This window comes from Crocodylus siamensis, chromosome 1 (assembly GCF_052110815.1).
Source record: "Crocodylus siamensis isolate JL-2025a chromosome 1, ASM5211081v1, whole genome shotgun sequence".
In the NCBI taxonomy this organism is placed as follows: Eukaryota; Metazoa; Chordata; order Crocodylia; family Crocodylidae; genus Crocodylus; species Crocodylus siamensis.
The window spans coordinates 292,222,380-292,240,241 of record NC_143395.1 but is presented as its reverse complement, the minus strand read 5'-3'; the positions used below and the strand labels follow the sequence as shown (position 1 = coordinate 292,240,241).

Here is a 17,862-nt window from a genome sequence, read left to right as displayed (position 1 = left end):
CAGATGTTTTCTTCCAAAACCTAAGCTAAGTCTAGGTGGCTCCACTTCATGCATCATTAAGAACCATGAGATACACATCCAGAAATCTTAACCCAGGTCACTGCAAGTCCAGGCACAGACGTGGCTGACCACATGGGTATGTCTCACAGGCAGCTCTAAACTAATAACATTTTGAGCATCATTAAGAAGGGAATTGAAAACAAAATGAAAAACACCATCATGCGACTACGCAAATCCATGGTGCGCCACATCTTGAATACTGCATGCAGTTTAGGTCACCGCATCTCAAAAAGGATGTAGTTGAATTAGAAAAGGTACAGAGGAGGGCAACCAAAATGAACAGAGGTATGGATCAGTTGCCATACCAGAAGAGAATAAAAGTATTTTTTTTATGTAGTGCATGTTAACTTGAGGAACTCATTACCAGAGGAGGTTATAGAGGCTGACTACACAAATTCATTGATGACAGACCTATTGATAGCTATTAAACAAAAGTCAGAGAAGTATCCTCTCACTTCTCTAACCCAATGATGGTGGATGCCAGGGAGGGCAATAGGCAGGGGATAGGTCACTCGATATACCTGGATTAATGCTCTCCCTTTAATGCATCCACTTCTGCCACTGTTCATAGATTTATGAATCGTTCGGGGCTGGAAGGAACCTCGTGAGATCATTGGGTCCAGTCCCCCTGCACTAGGCAGGAAAGACAACTGAGGTCAGGTGACCCCAGCGACGTGACCATCCAGTCTCCTCTTGAAAATTTCCAGGGTAGGTGATTGCACCACCTCTGGAGGGAGTTTATTGCACAGTCTGGACATCCTAACTGTGAAGAAGTTTTTCCTAATGTTGAGCCTGAAATGGTCTTCCAGGGCCATTACTCCTGGTTTTCCCCCCCCAAGGGGGTTCGCTAAGCCCTTGATGTACTCCCCTGATGCTGCAGTAAGACGATAACAAGTCCCCTCTCAGCTTTGTCTTTTTTAGGCTGAAGAGGCCCAAGTCCCTCAGCCTTTCCTTGCATGTCTTGCCTTGCAAGTTTCTGATCATATAGGTGGCTCTCCTCTGGACTCTCTCAAGCTTTTCCACATCCATGCTGAAGTGTGGTGCCCAGTACTGGATGCAGTTCTCCAGCTGTGGTCTCACCACTGCTGAGAAAAGTGGAAGAATCATTTCCTTGGTTTTGCTTGAGATGCAGTGGTTGATGTATGCCAGAGTGTTGCTTGTCCTGCTGGCTACAGCATCACAATGACAGCTCTAGTTCATACTATGGTCTGTTATTACCCCTGGGTCCCTTTCAGTCGTGGTGCTAGTCAGTTTGGCGCCAACAAGCCTGTAAGTCCCCAGATGGAGCACTTTACACTTCTCAATGTTGAACTTCATCTGGTATTGATCTGCCCAACTTGCCATCCTGTCTAGGTCTTCCTGTATCTGCAGTCAATCTTCAAGCGTGACCCATAATTTCACCCATAATTTTGGTGATGTCTGCAAACTTAGCTAGTGAGCTCTTCACCCCCACATCCCAATCATTGATAAAGATGTTGAAAAGTACTGGAACAAGCACAAACCTGTGATGGACACCACTGACCACTTCCTTCCAGGATGACACAGATCCACTCATTAGAACTCTCTGGGTCCTACCCTGCAGCCAACTTCCTACCCACCTGACTCTCGAGCAGTTAAGCCCGCAATACTGATGGAGACAGGATGGACCATTCATCTGTTCCAATATGGCACTGTAACAGATTCAGGGTTATTACTTAGCCAACAAAGTCTTTAAACATGATATAGTTCTTAAACACAGTTCATGGGTGACTCACAGTCCAGGGGTCTCTTCCCCAGTCCTGAGAAGACACTGCTGGTTTCATGCTGCTCCCTCAATGCTGCAGTGCAGTTTTCCTTCTCTCTCACAGGAGTGCCCTCTCCTGGTCTTGGGGCTAGTGCCACCAGCCTTTCAGCCCTGGGTCTTTTACAGGGCCCTGGGAGAGTCCTTGGCCTGATGTTGCAACCAAGCACCCTCTCCCTTTCTGTCTCTGCTCTCTCATAAGCTTCCTCTCTAGGAGCCTCTTAGCTTCCTGTGGGCCAGCTAATTATGCTCTGCAGCTGGTCCACTTCTCCTAGGCAACCTTCTTGCCCTTAGCTGAGCTGCAGACCCTGCCAACCTGTAGGCTCCTACAAGCCGGGAGTGTGCAAGCTGCTGCAAACTTCTGCCAGCCAACCTACTACAAGCACTTTTCATGTTCTTATGCTTACAGGTGGGCTTGTCTAACCCAGATACCTCTACCTGCATAAACACTGGAATGAAGACATAACTTGGGAAATACTCAAAAGGACTGCAGAACTGCTACTGCTTATCTCATGGTTCATCTCATGGATGCAAGATGCTAATACACACTGACACAAGATCAGGACCAGTGGCCAAAAGTGGGATAAATACATAAAGCACTATCACAAAGTGAGACGCAGGTCTTTTTTTCAGTCACTCTGGTCACCCAAAAGCATCTGTCTTAGAATGCATTGAAGAACTTTTTCAAACCTTCACTAAAATGTCCTTTCCACCTATGAAATGTAAATTCATTTTACTCAAGAAATAAGAGCTATCCCCATTTTGTATCTACCATGCATTTTGTCCTATGATAAAACAGACACTCAAATGATAAACAAGTCATAATGAACAAAAATAATTACTCATTTAGCACTCGGGCATAGCTGTTTCTTCCTTAAATTTTCACATTTGCGGGTAAACTCAGAGAATGAAAAATGGCATCGCTTCAACCTGCATATTCATATTGCTTAAGCAAGATGAATAAATTCTCCACATACTTTCTGGAGGAAATAGTGTTTATGCCAGCATATCTTGTTTTGGAATATTTCATGCTCTTTATTATTAAAATTCCACAGCAGCCAGTAAAGATTGGAATGAATCTCTTTCACTTGTGAACTACTTGACTAGTTTCCTACCTACCATTTCATGAGCCCAAGGCATTGGCAACACACTTCATCTGTCCTGTAGCACACTGCAGTTTGAGGGATTTGGGTTTTTTGTATTAAGACTCCCAAGCCTGCGATAAGGTTTAGGGAGTGCTTTGTTGTATATGCATGGGGCCTCAAATAAATGTTCTTGTAGACTCTTTCAACCCAACATCTATCACTTAGTTGTCAGCAAGGGACTGGGGTGCCATGGTTCTAGATCTCTTCTAATCCTACATTAACTTGTTGAGAAAGGTATCTAAAGATTCACATTTAAAGCTGGGGCCCAGGGTGGCAGGCTGCTGAACTGGCACAACATATTACTTGATTTGCACCCTGGCGCTGTCATGCTAAAGCCAGAATTTTAATTTTATAAGACTGAAAACAGCAACATTCTGCTTCCCAATTCTGAAGTCCCATGAGCACAAAGCCCAGCAGTCATTCTGAGGAAGCAAGCGTCTTAGGAGACAAGCTTTTATTTTTAAAATTTCATCTGCGAGACAGTGAATTAGGCTACTTTATGCCAACGTCCCCCCTCTTCCACAGCACCTGCTGAAGCCTGTGCTTGTGCCAGTGTCTGACAAGAGGACACGCACGGTGCCAACAAGCCCTAGTTTATTAAAAGGCACATCCTTGAGGAAGGAGGGATGGTGGCTTAGTCAGCTTCCTTTGTAAACAGCAGCTAATTGCATCCAGATATTTTTCTTTCCCTCTTCTTAACACACAGAATATCACAGAAGAAATTTAAGTATTAGAATCTGAACAGCTTGACTAACAATTGGTCTATTGTCAAACAATACTTTGACAGCGGCTCCAATTACCCACAAGGTTATCTTAAGGATTTAAAAACAGCTACAACTATTTCAACACACCTGTGTACAGCTCTTTGGCCCTTATTTATCCTCTGCTGAATGTCCTTAAGAAAACTCAGCTTTAGCTCCTTAAGTCTAAACAGTGATAGATGGCAGAAAACCCACCGTACTTTATGTTACATTCCACCTCTTGAAGCTAGGCAATGCTCGTTTAAAAGGATACTTGTGGTCAAAGCTGTACCACAGCCTGAAGAGCCAAGCACTTTCCTGCTTTGTCCGATTTCTTCGTTCAGAATCTGGACCATCCTGAGAATGAGGGGAAAAAGTGCAGTCTGTTGGTTTTTTTAAAATAAAACACATTTCTACTCAAATTGACATATAAGTTCACTCTTAGTAAGCGTCGTCCCCTGTCAGACCAGTGAGGTGAGGAACAACCTTGGCTGGTTCGGAAGCCAGATGCTATGCCTCAGGGCCCTCTGTACTGCAGTGATATTCAGCCTGAATTCTGTTACAATAAAAAGATTCCTTTGCTCTAAAAGAGGTAGTTCACTGCTAACGTACCACTTATCCTCTTGTGATCCAGTCAATGCAGTGGGAAAAATCTGAAATTAAAAAAAACTCAGCCTTTCTTGATAAATATGTTGCATGTAAGGCAGGGCAGTGTGGACAGTTTTCCTAACTAGAATGAACTGGAATATTTTCAGGTTTGTTCCTATTCATCTCTACTTTGGCTTCCTTTAATCCAGGTTTATTTGATATCCCTGCCTTAAGCTTCTTTTTTCCGAGGACAAACAAGAGGCTTTACCACGCCTGAAGAATTTGAGATATAAATTATACTCTGTCACTAACACTTAAAAGAAATAAGCACATCAGGGAATCCATCTAAGTAGGCTCGATACATCATATCTGGGGATATGAAGGAGTTGATAAATACCAGATGAGGCTAAGTCTCAGAAGTGTTAAAGTGTTAAATGTAATCCTTTTATTTAAATAACCACACTACAAATGATCAGACCAGATGGTGTCCAGCTGCATTTGTTTTTACTTTTGTTATTGCTTCTTTCTTTTTGGTTAAAAGCCACCCGACTGAGTTCAGAAAACCAGATGAAGTGGGAAGATGCCTTATATGAAACTAGTGGAGGAATAATGGTGAAACCATTCTGCTATCTTTGTGATTTCCAATTTAGAAAAGGCAGAGGCACCCTCATCAAAAGCCGAATAGCTTAGTAAACAGCTCATTTCCCCCTCCCAAATGATATGCAATTCTGCTATTATTGTGCTCTGCTGTTAACCATGGACCTGTGAAACAGGAGAAGTCCCACAGGAATTACAGCGAAGGGCTTTCCTTAGCCATGCAGTTCACACAGCTAAGCGGGAAACTATATAGATAAGCAGTGTACATCCATACGAAAAGAATGTAAAACAAATGACGGGCTTTTTATTTCAACTTGAATGCTGTCCATGCGACTAAAGTAATACACTTAGTCTTTATTTCTGTTGCAAGCAGTTCTTTATATACTGGTTAGTCTAACCTGCACTGGCATTGAAACCTAAGCTCAGGTCCTTTTCTGCTTCCATTAGCTCCTCTGGGAAATGGACTGGGCCTCTTCTTAGAGCTTTCCAGTAGCTTCCAGGCACAGGTGTTGAAATCTACTCTTGCTGTTACCCTAATCCCATTCTGTTAACAAAGTCACATATAATGTAACCAGTGGAATTATACCAGGGATAGTTTGGACCTAATATTACAAGGAACTCAACCAGAGATATATAGCTCAGTTTCTGCAATAAAAAAAGATGCTCCCATATAAATCATTTTTATACTGTCATTTATCGGCAACAGGAAACAGCAAGGCAGGGGAGACAACTGAAGAACTTTTGCTCCCTTGTGACAGGTTTGAGAGGGGCTGCGCACACACAGAGAATACCAGCTTTCTGTACCTGTAGTCCCTGGAACAGAAACTTTGGGACCCTGTACAGGCTACAGGTCAAAGTCCATTAGTGTTTCCTGTTGTTCATGTTATTTCCTGAAATTGGTCTGTTTCTTTAATGCAGGGGTATCAAACATATGGATTGGTGCACAGATCTGGTCTGCAGGGCTCCCAGCGGGGCCAGAAATTTGGGACTGGGACCTCCTGCTGAATTCCCAGTTACAGAGCCCTGTTGGGAACATATGTTGGTGGCAGGGGGACGAGCAATGGTTGTGTTAGCCTCCTGTGCCACCACTCACTTCACTGATGCCAGTGGGCACGGGTGAGTTTAACACCCCCTGCTTCTAATCCATTTCAGAGTTGTTTTACAGAACCATCTTAATTTAACTCAGTACATAGGGTACATGCAACTCAGGCTCTGACTTAAGAGCTGGAGAGGGCCTCAAATGATGCAGGAGGCCTTGCGCAGAGAAAACTCTTATTCAAGTAGATGGAGAAGTCCATTCCCAAGTTCATTTTACTCCCACTGTGAATCCTCACTGCAAGGGACCTTGGAGATCCATTATTTGGAAGCGACACACTTTTATAGACAAATGAACCTGCAAATTGTAGTGGGGATTATCACTCCTTCAATAGATATCCGATGGCAAATTGGACTGGGACAAACAGGTAAATGTAAAAAGTAATTTAATCTCATTCCAATTAAAACAAAGATAGGGAGATTCACCCTTGCACTGTGGACAGTTTGTACCAGCAAGACCAACTGTGAAGCAACCATAGCACCCTCTAGAAAAACAGCTCAAGGCAACAAGCATCCCAATAAAATCACCCTGCAGAAGCACTGACATAAGGGGAACTTCAGGGGTGAGGGTGGTAGGTCAGTTGGCAGGGCTTAAACAGATCTGATAGGACACAGCACAATGGTAACCACTGGCAGCAGACTTTAAGAAGCACACAGTGTCTCCGCTCTGTCCATCCATCAGCTAAGGGATGGAGCTGTTTTTAAGTGCCTAATTTTCAGAAGTGCTGAGTCCCTGAACTCTGACTGATTGCAAATGGAGCTGTAGCTCAGTGACTTTGATAACAAAATCATGCCCTAAAGGTTTTGCACTGCACTTTGTAAATAATTTCTATAAATATGATCATTCCAAGTTCACTTGAAAAAGATTTCTGACTTTTGTAGCACTGCAGTCAAACTTGTGGATCTTGTATTGACCTCCTCAGTCATCTCTGGACTTACCAATAACTTGCCTATTTACTGGAAGACAGTCATCCTTGTCTCAAGGGATTGCCAGTGATTGTAGCATTGTTTGGCTATTGCTTCCTCAGCATCACAGCAAAAGATACCACACTGATGGCAAAGGTGAATTTCGACACTTGCTTAGCCTTGCAATGATAGTGGAGTGCATGGGCAAGGCTGAGCTGGGCTGCTGCAGAGTATAAAGTAGCTGACATCAGTTTAGCAAACTAAATCTTTTTGGTATTTTTTTTCCAAGTCAGTTAAAAGGGCAAATTTTGGTACCAGTCACTGAACAGAAACCAAGAGAACTCATCTCTATCTACTGCTCTTAAATCTTTTCAATCACAAGTGGTCAATTATAAATGAAGAATGCAGGAGTTCCTACTAGGAAAAAAAGGATATACTGTATAGCATGCACCCACCTTGTCATTTCATGGACTTTTCTGCTGTCTTGAAAAACACACATACACCCTAAGTTAATATAACAACTCTGAAAAGCACACTCTGAAATAGTATATTCTTCAATCTGCAGTGTTTGTGAGCAAGAAAAAAAATCACTAGCCTCATATAACTTTTGCATGATTGTCTAGTTTCATAGGCTATAGCCAAATTAACACACACATACTCAGTTACTTACCCCTTGTAGGACTTGAAAGCTGTCATTGCTGGGTGGGGGATCCTGATCTGGGTCAACACCAACCCTATAGAAACATCAGGAAAACAAAACAAACCAGACTGCATTTTTGGAGGGCCACAAGTATCACAGATGGCAGAGAAAGCATGTTTTAAAGAGGCATGAGCAGTTGGTTGAAATGCATTCAAAGTGTTCAATGTAAATCATTTTAGGAACACTTTCATAAGTCCATTGCAGGTATATAGCCATGTTACCAACAAGCTCCTTTTTAAGTCAAGCGGCACCCTTCTCCAGGCAAGAGATTTTCACAGCCAACTTAACAGCAAATTAATACCCACTCCTTGACTGGCTATCATTGCTGCCGATCCTTTAAACCTATGACAACGCCATTTTGTGCTGATTGGTAAAAGCAGGGCTTCCCCATTCTGCAGGGAACATACCAGTAGCAGAAAACAAGAGGCTAACGATCAGACCAACCTGGTTCTGACAGGGCAAATTATATATTCACAAGTACTGTGATGCTACAGAGCCGAAAATGGCTTAAACATACAATAATTTACATTTTAAATATGTTTCTTGAGAGTGGATCAAAAATGTTTCTTAAAAGGCAATTCATAATCTCAATTTTCTCCATCTTTTACAAAAGTTTGTCACCTTAAACAACGTGGGAATCCCCAGTGGTTTGTCTAATCCCATCTACCATCTGTGGTTGTGGTCAGTACTAGCTGTTTCAGAGGAAAGGGCAAGAAACCAGATAGCTGAAGATCACAGTAAGGAGCCTTACTCTTAATGCTATACACTTAGCCAAATCTCATGCTTTACTGAAGTAGTCATTCATCATTGATGGCAAGAGGTTAGGAGCAAATTTTTCCTGGAGGCAAGTTAATCCCCAATTGCCTACTGTAGCATTTCTTGCACCTCCATTTGAAGGAACTGATTTGGACCACTACTGAAGACCAGATACTGAATTAAATTACTTTTTTACTAACCTAGTGAAAAATAACAATCCATAAAATTCTTGTGTGTTACCCAGTCCATTACTTTTATATACTTACACTTTTTGCCTTTCTGACTACTGTTACACATCAGAGAGCTCTGGTGACATCTGCTAGTCACAGGGTGTGCCTACACATTCATTAATGAGCTTCTGCTACTGCACATTAAAAATTAGGACCTGTAATATGAGGTACCAACTAAATACGTATCATGCTGCCCTAAAGCGCAGTATAAAAAGTGCACACATTTTTAGTGATGCTTAATGTGCGGTAGCCTAATTTTACTGTGCATCACTATATTAGAAAAGTTTTTCCTGTGACATTCTGGTGCACAGTAAAATAGGCTAGTGAGCATTAAAGCATGCATGTAGAAGTGTCCACAATAACAGTTTTTATTTGCTGAGAGCCAACATTTCATCTGAGACCCAGCACTGTGAACGAGTAGTTCAAATTATTCATTCCACAGTACACTCTTGTATCTGTCAAGAAAATTTCATTTCCCACTGTGCTGCACATTCACTTGGCTTTAGTATATAGATTTTCTGTAGCTTTGTCTTAACTTATATGATTGTGGGCCATCTACAAAAGTTTGCCACCACGCTGTGATCCCCTTTTCCAATTCTATCCTAGGATACGATCTGGTGGGGGAAGACCTTGGTGCGTCACACCAACACAGTTTGACTAGAGAGCCCAGACTATAGAGGAGAACAGGGGAATCAGTCACTTGAGTTGCAACTTTCACGTGGTAGCCTTTCCAAAGTGAAATGCTTTAGCCTTTATCTAAGACTTCCCACACTGAAATTTCTGATCAAAATTTTGATGAAGTTGTCTCTCTCTCTCCTCCACCCAAGTTTTTAATCAAGGTTTTCTTGAGTTCAGGGAGGAGATCTGTTTTTTGAGCAGTCCTAGTAGGACGTTTCTCTGTTAGGAGCCATCTTAATTATTGCCTAAATACATGCTCTGCTCAGCATTATATCAGTTCGACCTTTAAACTCTATGGCCAATTTACTGGGTTTCCTAAGTTCATAGTTACTGGTTTCAACCCCCAGGGCCATTTTTAGTGTCTTTTCAATAGGTATAATATTTGTTGTTCTTCAGCATAGTAGCTAACATTAATGAAAACATTTACTTCTCTTAGCAGCTCAGCTTAAATACTTGGCTGCATATTAACTGGTAACTTACTGCTCTATCAATTTGTTCAATCAACTCCACCATTACATTTAACACTGCCCCCAAAAAGGATAGATACCTACCCAGTATCCTCTATGATGAAGACAGAAGCAAAGAAAATATTTAGTTCTTTGCTCAGGGGCTGCTCATTGTGCCGGGTGGGCATAGTGGTTGGAAGGCAGCCAAGAGCTGGTGCTGCTGGAGGCAAGAGGAAGCTGGCTTGTCCCGGCAGGGCTGTTCTGCTCCCCTCACCTCCAGCTGCAGCTCCTGCCACCCCGCAAAGTGCCACTTGGCTTCTACCCAGTGCATGGAGCTCTGGCTCCAGCTCCGGCTGCCTTTCATCTGCTCCATCCACGCAGTGCAATGAGCAGCCCCTGCGGGCAGTGAAGGTGGAAGGCATCCAGGAGCTAGAGCTGGAGCCTTGTGTGCTGGACAGAAGCCGCGGGAATGGAGCTTCCTGCCTGCCCACCCAGAGCGACATGGTGCAGCAGGGGCAAGGGTGGCAGCAGCAGTGGCAGCTGGAGGCGAGGAGGCAGAACAGCCTGCCCAGCCCTGGCCAGGCCACAGCTTGTGATATGGCTGCAGCCACAGAGTGCTGCACAGGACAGGGGGCAGGGGCGCAGATGCCGCAGGCTGGGCTTGGGGCCTGCCGGCACCTGGCAGCCTGCTACCCAGCCGGCCCCACCTGTGCTACTGGGCCAGGCTGTCACAGAGCCACAGATGCTGGGAAGGGCCCTTGCCAGCTGGCTGCAGCTCCATGACAGCCCCATCTGGCCTGGGTGTGGGGAGCCAGGAGCAATCTGGCTATGCAGCCCCCCTGGCCCCAGCCTGAGCCATAGCCAACTGGGAAGGGTCCAGCCCTGCAGCCCAACCTAAGCTGGCTCCTCTGCATCCACTCAGCAGCACCCACAGGCCAGGCCGGCTCAGCCCCACAGCCCCAGCTGCTGGCACGGCAGGCAGATGGCGGGGCCATACCAGCTGACTCTGGCCACGCTCCCTCCCCTGCCACTGGACTAGGGAGGGGTGGGGAACGGCTGGCAAGGGCTGCTACCCCCTGGCCAAGCAGACCCCAGATGCAGTCCCCCAGTCGGGGAGTGGAGGGAAGAGAGCAGGGGAAATAAGCTTCCTTTGCCTCAGGAGGCCATGCCAGCCAGCGTCTGGCTATGCCCCACCCCTCCTCTGGCTAGAGACAGCCCAGCCCAGCCCAGGGTTGAAAAGCATGCTGGGATTCTAGGGGACTCTTTTTTTTCCAACTTAAACCAGGAATGGGTCTAAGACAGAAGTTACATAAACTGGTTTGACCCAAATCAGTTAAGTCTAATTTTACATTCAACCAGGTTTATCTTAAACCAGTTTTGGCCATTTTGAAACTGGTTTAATGTGCACTGAACTTGGCTAGGAACAGACATTCAAAAAGCCTGAGCCTGAATTGATTCAAGCTTTGCAGGCTAGTGTAACCTGGTTAGGCTGAACCAGTCTATAACCAGACAGACATTCTTTTTGGCCTGAGGAAATTCAAGTACATGCCTGCAGTGGCTCATGCTCAAAGCCAAGCGAACTGGGGCTAGCGCGGCCCTCCCTTCCCTTCTACAACGCTGAGCTGATGGGGTGTGGCCAAGCCCTGGCAGGACACTTTGATTAGGGAGTTCTGCCTACATGGCCCCAGGCTTTTGCCCGCTGCCTGCTCAAGGGGTGGAAGTGTTACCAGACTCCAGCCCCCTGGTAGCACTCTGAGGCAAGGGAGTACAGCGCATGCTTCTGTTGATGATACAGAGCTTTTCAAATCTCCCTCCATGCTTCTTTATACTGTCTGCAGCAAACTGACAGGCAAGCAGGCCAGCAGGGGGCCAATAACAGTGTTTATCACCCCATCAGGAAAACAACAGCCTCTCTCCATTAGTTCAAACTCTTCTTAAACAGCTTACCAGCTGACCTGTTAATTAGTTCCAAAAAGCTCTAAGCGGTCACTGTTCTGTCTGCCTGTCCCAGAGTAATTGGAGAGAGATGTACACAGACACCTCTCAGCATTAGCTAGCATAACCAAATGCCTAGGGTCTGTGGGGCTGAGGTCCATGCTATGGCAGATAGGAGGAAAGGAGGGGGGGGATCCCTGCTTGAGCAGTGAGCGGCAGTGGGGCAGGAGGAAGCGAGGCAGACCCTGCTGTGTCTGCAGTCTCTGCCAGAGCTCCAGCCAGGGAGCAGAGGAGAGGGGCTAGCCCTGCTGTGGAGCAGAGAGCCCAGACAGCATGCTGGGGGAGTCTGGTTTATCTTAAACCAGGAAGGGGTCTGGGACAGACATTGCATACACCAGTTTGACCCAAATCAGTTAAGTCTGATACTACATTCAACCAGGTTCATCTCAAACCAGTTTCAGCCATTTTTAAATGGGTTTATGTGTACTGAACATCTCCTGTATTACAGGTTTAAACCAGTTTCTGATCACTTAAACTGGTTTATGTGTAACTTCTGTTCCTAGCCCCAGGGTGTTCAGTCCCTGAGCATCTTGTGTTTTACCTTCCCTAGAGTTGAACTTCAACACAACCTCTTTTCACATCTCATAAAGACTTTCAACACTGGAAATCTTTTATTTGCTCTTCAAATTCCCTGATGCTTCAAAATTCCATTTCATAGTCTGTAATCTTTTCATAACTCCTTTCTCTTGGTTTCACTTGCCCTGGATTTCCGCTTTCTAAAGGATACCTTTCAGACCCTAATAACCTATAACTAGTCTTGAATGAGATCCCACTTGGGGACACCGGGCTGGAAGAAACCATCCATGTCAGCAAAGCTAGTCTCCTGCTACAGCAAGCAACTACTTCATATAAACCCTTTTGAACCATGCTGCCTTTTATCTTGCCTCCTGCTTCTATTTGGTTTAGGAGACTTGTGCGACTAACAGCCTCTATACAGGACTTAAGATTTTCGTTTCTTTACCTGAGTTTCTTTGTGTTTCATTTGGTTGGAGAGTTTTCTCTTTCTCCTGTAAGCAAGGTCCTTTTTTCAAAGTGTAAATATTACAGTACTATTCTTTTCCCTCAGTGATCCCACAAGGAAGGCAACATTTTAATTAAGTAAGCAAATTTGATTAATAATCCTTAACTATAATTCAGGACAACTCCTACTACTCCTGCATGCACAGCTTAATGCAATCAAAGTTTAAGTTCACACTGGAGTTGACACAAAGCTCAGTTTGGTTCTTGAAAAAGATCTCTCTAAGCACAGTGGTTCCCCTTTAATTGGGTATTCTACAAGCAATCAGGATGACTGACGCATGAAAATCTGGAGCTCCTCTTTATCCGATTCCTGATGAAGTAAAAAGGTTTAATACTGGATCAATTTACTTAGATTATCTCTTCTATACCAGGTGCAAAGTGGCAACAGCAATCCCAGTCATCTTGCCATTTCATTTAAATAGTGTACTGGCAAGCCAGGTGAACAAGCAAGCCTTGGTCTATAACACAGAGCATCTATTGTTGAAGCAGCAGACACAAGATTATGTGAACTGAAGGGCATGGCAGTCGCAGTGCAGCCAAGAACATGGCAATGCAGGTCTGCCAGCAGCCATCTCCATCTTCTGTGCTAACCATTTTGAAAATTCCAGGTGGCAGTATTATGTGGCTTCTGTGACTGCACAGATAAAAAGCATTTGATTTGCCAAGAGATAGTTGTAAGACTTGGCTGAGGTGTATCGTATGAGAAAAGCCATTTGCGACACCTGAAACCACGCAACATAAAGAAGCATTTTTCCTTTCAGCATCAATTTGATATTGTTATTTAAATATCTGATGATTTCAGATAGTTTTAGAACATACTGGTCAGTCAACTTATTCATGGCAGCTTTGGGGGGGTTCAGTGGAATTTATGCAGGAAGAGAACTGAAGGAGAAAACAAGCTCTTTTAGGTGCGAGTGTAAACCCTTATGGAAATAAATCATTATGTTCAGAATGTGAGTAGCTTTTTTTTCTGTCCTTGCTTTAAAGACCGTTTTCAATGGCAAACAGACTACCACTGAGTTCATAACTTCATGTGCCAAAACAAAAAGGGTCTCTTCACCTCTCAGTAACTACCAGACTTTCCCTTTTAGCAACAATTTTTATCTATTTTCTTTTGAAAGGATCTAGAAATACAGTACCACCTGTGCCCACTCTGATGTGCAACCTGGAACGCTAACACTAAGCCTGACATCACCCCATCGCTGTTGTGAGGTAGGTCTCCCCTGACCAGTGCAACAATGATACTAGTATCATAGTGACTTCTTTCATACATACAAACCCAGAAAAACAAAGGGAAAATTAACACAAAGTAAAAAGATGGCAAAACACTCTACAATCAAAACCAAACCAAACCAAAAACCCAGACTAAGCTCCATTTCCCCTGCACCACGTAAGAGTAGAGCTTGATTTTGGGGATATTTCTGATCTCAGCCCTCCCAAAAGGCTGAAATGAAGGGCCCCCAAATCACCTTACAACCATGGGAGGCACCTTAACACCACAGGTGACATCTTAACATATGCAGTAGCTGGGCATGAACACTACTACTATTTTAACTACTCTGATTTTCTGTGAAGCTTGTTTTGGTGCTGACCTACTTGTGGCTCTAGAAACCAAAGAGATGCCTGGAACTCCAGCAGTATAACAGGGTACATTAATAATGTGCCAAAAAATATTATTAAATACTCTATTCGTAACCACTTGCCAAGCCTGTCTGGCCATATACTGATTTTGGAAATTGTAATCTAACTCACGCTGAACTCAGTGGACAAACTCTCTTTAGCTCCTTTCTACGTAGATTAAAATATATGACAATTCTGCGACCTTAACTTTGAGTCAATCTTACTTCCAGAAAGTCTCATGAAACCACAGAAGTCACTAAAAATACCTGTGTGATTAAGAATTATAAAATCAAAATCTAATTCTTGAGTCATTTGAGGCTGGATGTACTGGCTCCATTTGAACTGTCTGACTTTCCCTCCGAAGTGTGGGCTGAAGGTTAAATGGCTGTGTTTTCCAGACATAGATGGGAATTAAAAAGTGGGGAAAAAACAAAGTGGAAGACTGGATAGTGGATACCAAAACCTTTCAGCTCACATGAATGAGGCAAAAAACAAGAAACAAGACAAATCGTGTAAGTCCTCAGCAGTTAAAAAAAAGCAGCATGCCACAGTGTAGGAAAATAACACACATTTTGGGTTAGAAAGATGAAGAGAGCCAAGCACCAGATTAATTTTGTACTGAGGAAGCCATAGTATCACCTGAAATACAGCCAGCGGCTTTGGTTCCTCTCTTCCACCGATGGAATATGGTCACCAACTCTAGTATGGCATGAAAATGGAATGTAAATAACATAAAATGCTTATGAGACCCAGCAGCTTTATCAAGCTACCAAGTCCAAATAAAAATAACGAGACAAAGCAAAAACAATATCCCCCAAAAAACAGACGTACAAAAACGAGTGCAAAAAAATGACCAAGTGACAAAAAAAGAAAGAATAAAACAACACTACAGGAAGCAACAATGACAACACTGTATGATATGAACATTCCCATCCACAGATTGTTTCCTTTCAACCATGTGATGATGTTCATATTCATAAACTGTCATTTGGGATCCAAGCAGCTTTCCAAAAGATTCTTTGCATGAGAGAAAACCAGATGCAACAGTTATTTCAACCAGTTTGCACTGCCTCACTCTCTCATGCTTTGAGCATTTAAAGTAGCAGTCAGCAATATTTCCTGGTGGCTCGCCAGAATGAGTCAAAGGTAGGTCAGCGCTAGGAACCAGCCCTACTGCCCCACTGCCCAGCCACCCAGTTGTGGTATGGGAAAAGCCCCTTGGCTGAAAGGCATGGAGGGTCCCCCCACCCCCCCCTGCACTGAACTCCCAGCTCTGTGATTGGCTCTAATGTATGATCCCACAGTTGTGCCTCCTCCCATGCATGTGTAGAGGGGACCTTTCTCATATGCACAATTTCCTGCCCCAGCTTTCTTTAGATCAGGGGTCAGCGGCCTGTGGGCTGGTTTCCAATCTCACCTTATTGCCAGTGCAGGGGGAGCCCATCCTGGCAAGAAGCAGGGTCCCACAGCTGGGAGTCCCACTCGCTGAGGGGGTTCCCAGCTGCAGGGGTCATGTGCAACTGGGGTTGAAAGATCCTGCAGCTGATGGGACTCTCAGCCCCACAACTGATGGGGCTGCTGGTTCCAGCTGTGCCTCAAGCAACCAACAGCAGAGCCGGGCCAGGGAGCTCCATCAGTTGTGGGGCTCTCAGCCCTGGCTGCAAGTGTGGTACAGCCGGGACTGGTAGCCCCAGCAGTTGCAGAGCTCTTGGTTCTGGGTGCGGGTGAGGCACAGCCAGGATCAAGTGCCCCCTGTGGGCTGGGGGTTTCAGGCACCCGAGTCTTAGAGATCATGGCAGCCACAATCTCGGGCTCAGGGTTTTCATGCTGGGCATGGTGCACCCCTGCAGCTGTCAGCTGATGGAGCCCCCAGCCACAGGGGAGATCCTGCTACATATGCAAATTAAAGCTTGATAGCGACCAGCTAAAAAGTCAGAGCGCATTTTCAGTGTCTAACTTTATCATGTGATAAAAAGCTCCAACCAGCTATAACTACTTTGTCCATCTAGCTGGTCTTACGGTAACTGCTCAATTAACAAGTTAATTGTGCAATGCATATAATGTATAGAGGGGGCCAAAGAGGCTGTTTTATCCTATTCAACTCAAGCAGCCAAGCACAATGGGCAATGCAGAAACAGGTGCTTCAGCTTGGTTATCCATTATTAATCATTCCCTCTTAGAGAAAAGCCACCTTGAATCATGATATTTTTTAAAAACCACTCTTACCCACTTTTCCTATTGTATAAAAATGCCATTTATGTTTAAAAGGAACAATGTGATTTCATCATACCCACACACAAAACATCTGTCAAATAAGCTAAGTTGAACACACATTTGAAAAAGGTAAGAACAAAGATTGCCTTTTTCCAGTAGCCCAATGCTGTCCAGTCTAATATTCCATTTTTATTGATTTTATCTTTGTCAAACTAGCACGCTGATGTTTTTCCTAGAGCTCTCTCTCCATGTCAGGCTTTATTTATGTTTTGAAAAACTTCAGCATGAACTGTTAAGTTGTTACAGGACAGGCTGAAGAAATATAAGGTAAAAAGTGTCTGTGACCACTGAAGTATGTCCCCCACACCCCTGACTTGGACTGGAAGCCAGGATTCCTGAGCTTTATCATCCTTCTGCTGTCAGCAAACAGCTGGAAAGGCCACTGACTAAAGGTATGCATCTCTCACCCATGATTTAGTGACGGGTCTTCATAAAAAGTTAACAATCTATTACTGTTGTTGGTTACCTCATCAGCTTTCATGACAAAGGTCTCTGCAGTGGATCTGAAGCCAGTGACCCATGTGATTGTCAGTACAATGCCACATGACAAATGGGTTTTCTCAGTTTGCACTTTTAAGACCTCAGAAGTTACTTCTTCCCTGCTCCATGCTTGACACAATGTTAGAAAGAATGTTACAGTTGCAAAGTCAATAATTCAGAGGATAGCAATGCTCAAATGGGCAAGTAAAGGCACAATGGGATCTAATGCGTGATCCACACAATTGCGCTTCCTGCTACAGTGCTGTAGCACTGAGGTGGGGCAATGAGCAGTGCAACCCTGGGTGCCAAAGCAAAGGGGTGCCAACAGGCTCTGCCCAGCCAGGGTGGGGCATGGGATGGAGTTGCAAGCGGCTTGTTTGGGGGTTAGGGGCTGCAGAGATGGGGGAGGGAGGCAGCTCCTGCCACTGCATGCACTCCTGGGCAAGCATGGGAGGGACGTATGCCCCCTGGATCCATGTGCGGGTGCAACGGAGGGCCGCTGCTGCAGGCTTTGCCCTGGGTGCCAAACTTCTTGGCCACGGCACCATTCTGCCATGCCACATGTACACGACAGGAGGCATAATTGTGGGATTGCATCTCAGATCTCTTCATGCCTTATTGCCAGCGCCAGGTGAGCCCGGGTTCAGGTTCTGCTGGCACTCCCACTGCTGGGAGCCCCTTTGGCCAAGGAGTGCCGAACACACTCCCAGGACTAGGAAACTGCAGCCATGCCCTGTGGCTGCTGGGATCCA

General features: G+C 44.7%; 1 protein-coding gene across 1 annotated transcript in view; it reads right to left on the bottom strand.

The window, feature by feature from the left end:
* The window catches only part of SLC9A7 (solute carrier family 9 member A7), a 105,898-nt gene that overhangs the window by 13,589 nt on the left and 74,447 nt on the right, over positions 1–17,862 (bottom strand). The window contains 3 exon segments of the mRNA XM_090064713.1: positions 4,000–4,082; positions 7,582–7,645; positions 14,996–15,055. Of these exon segments, the coding sequence (XP_089920839.1) occupies positions 4,000–4,082; positions 7,582–7,645; positions 14,996–15,055 (207 nt within the window).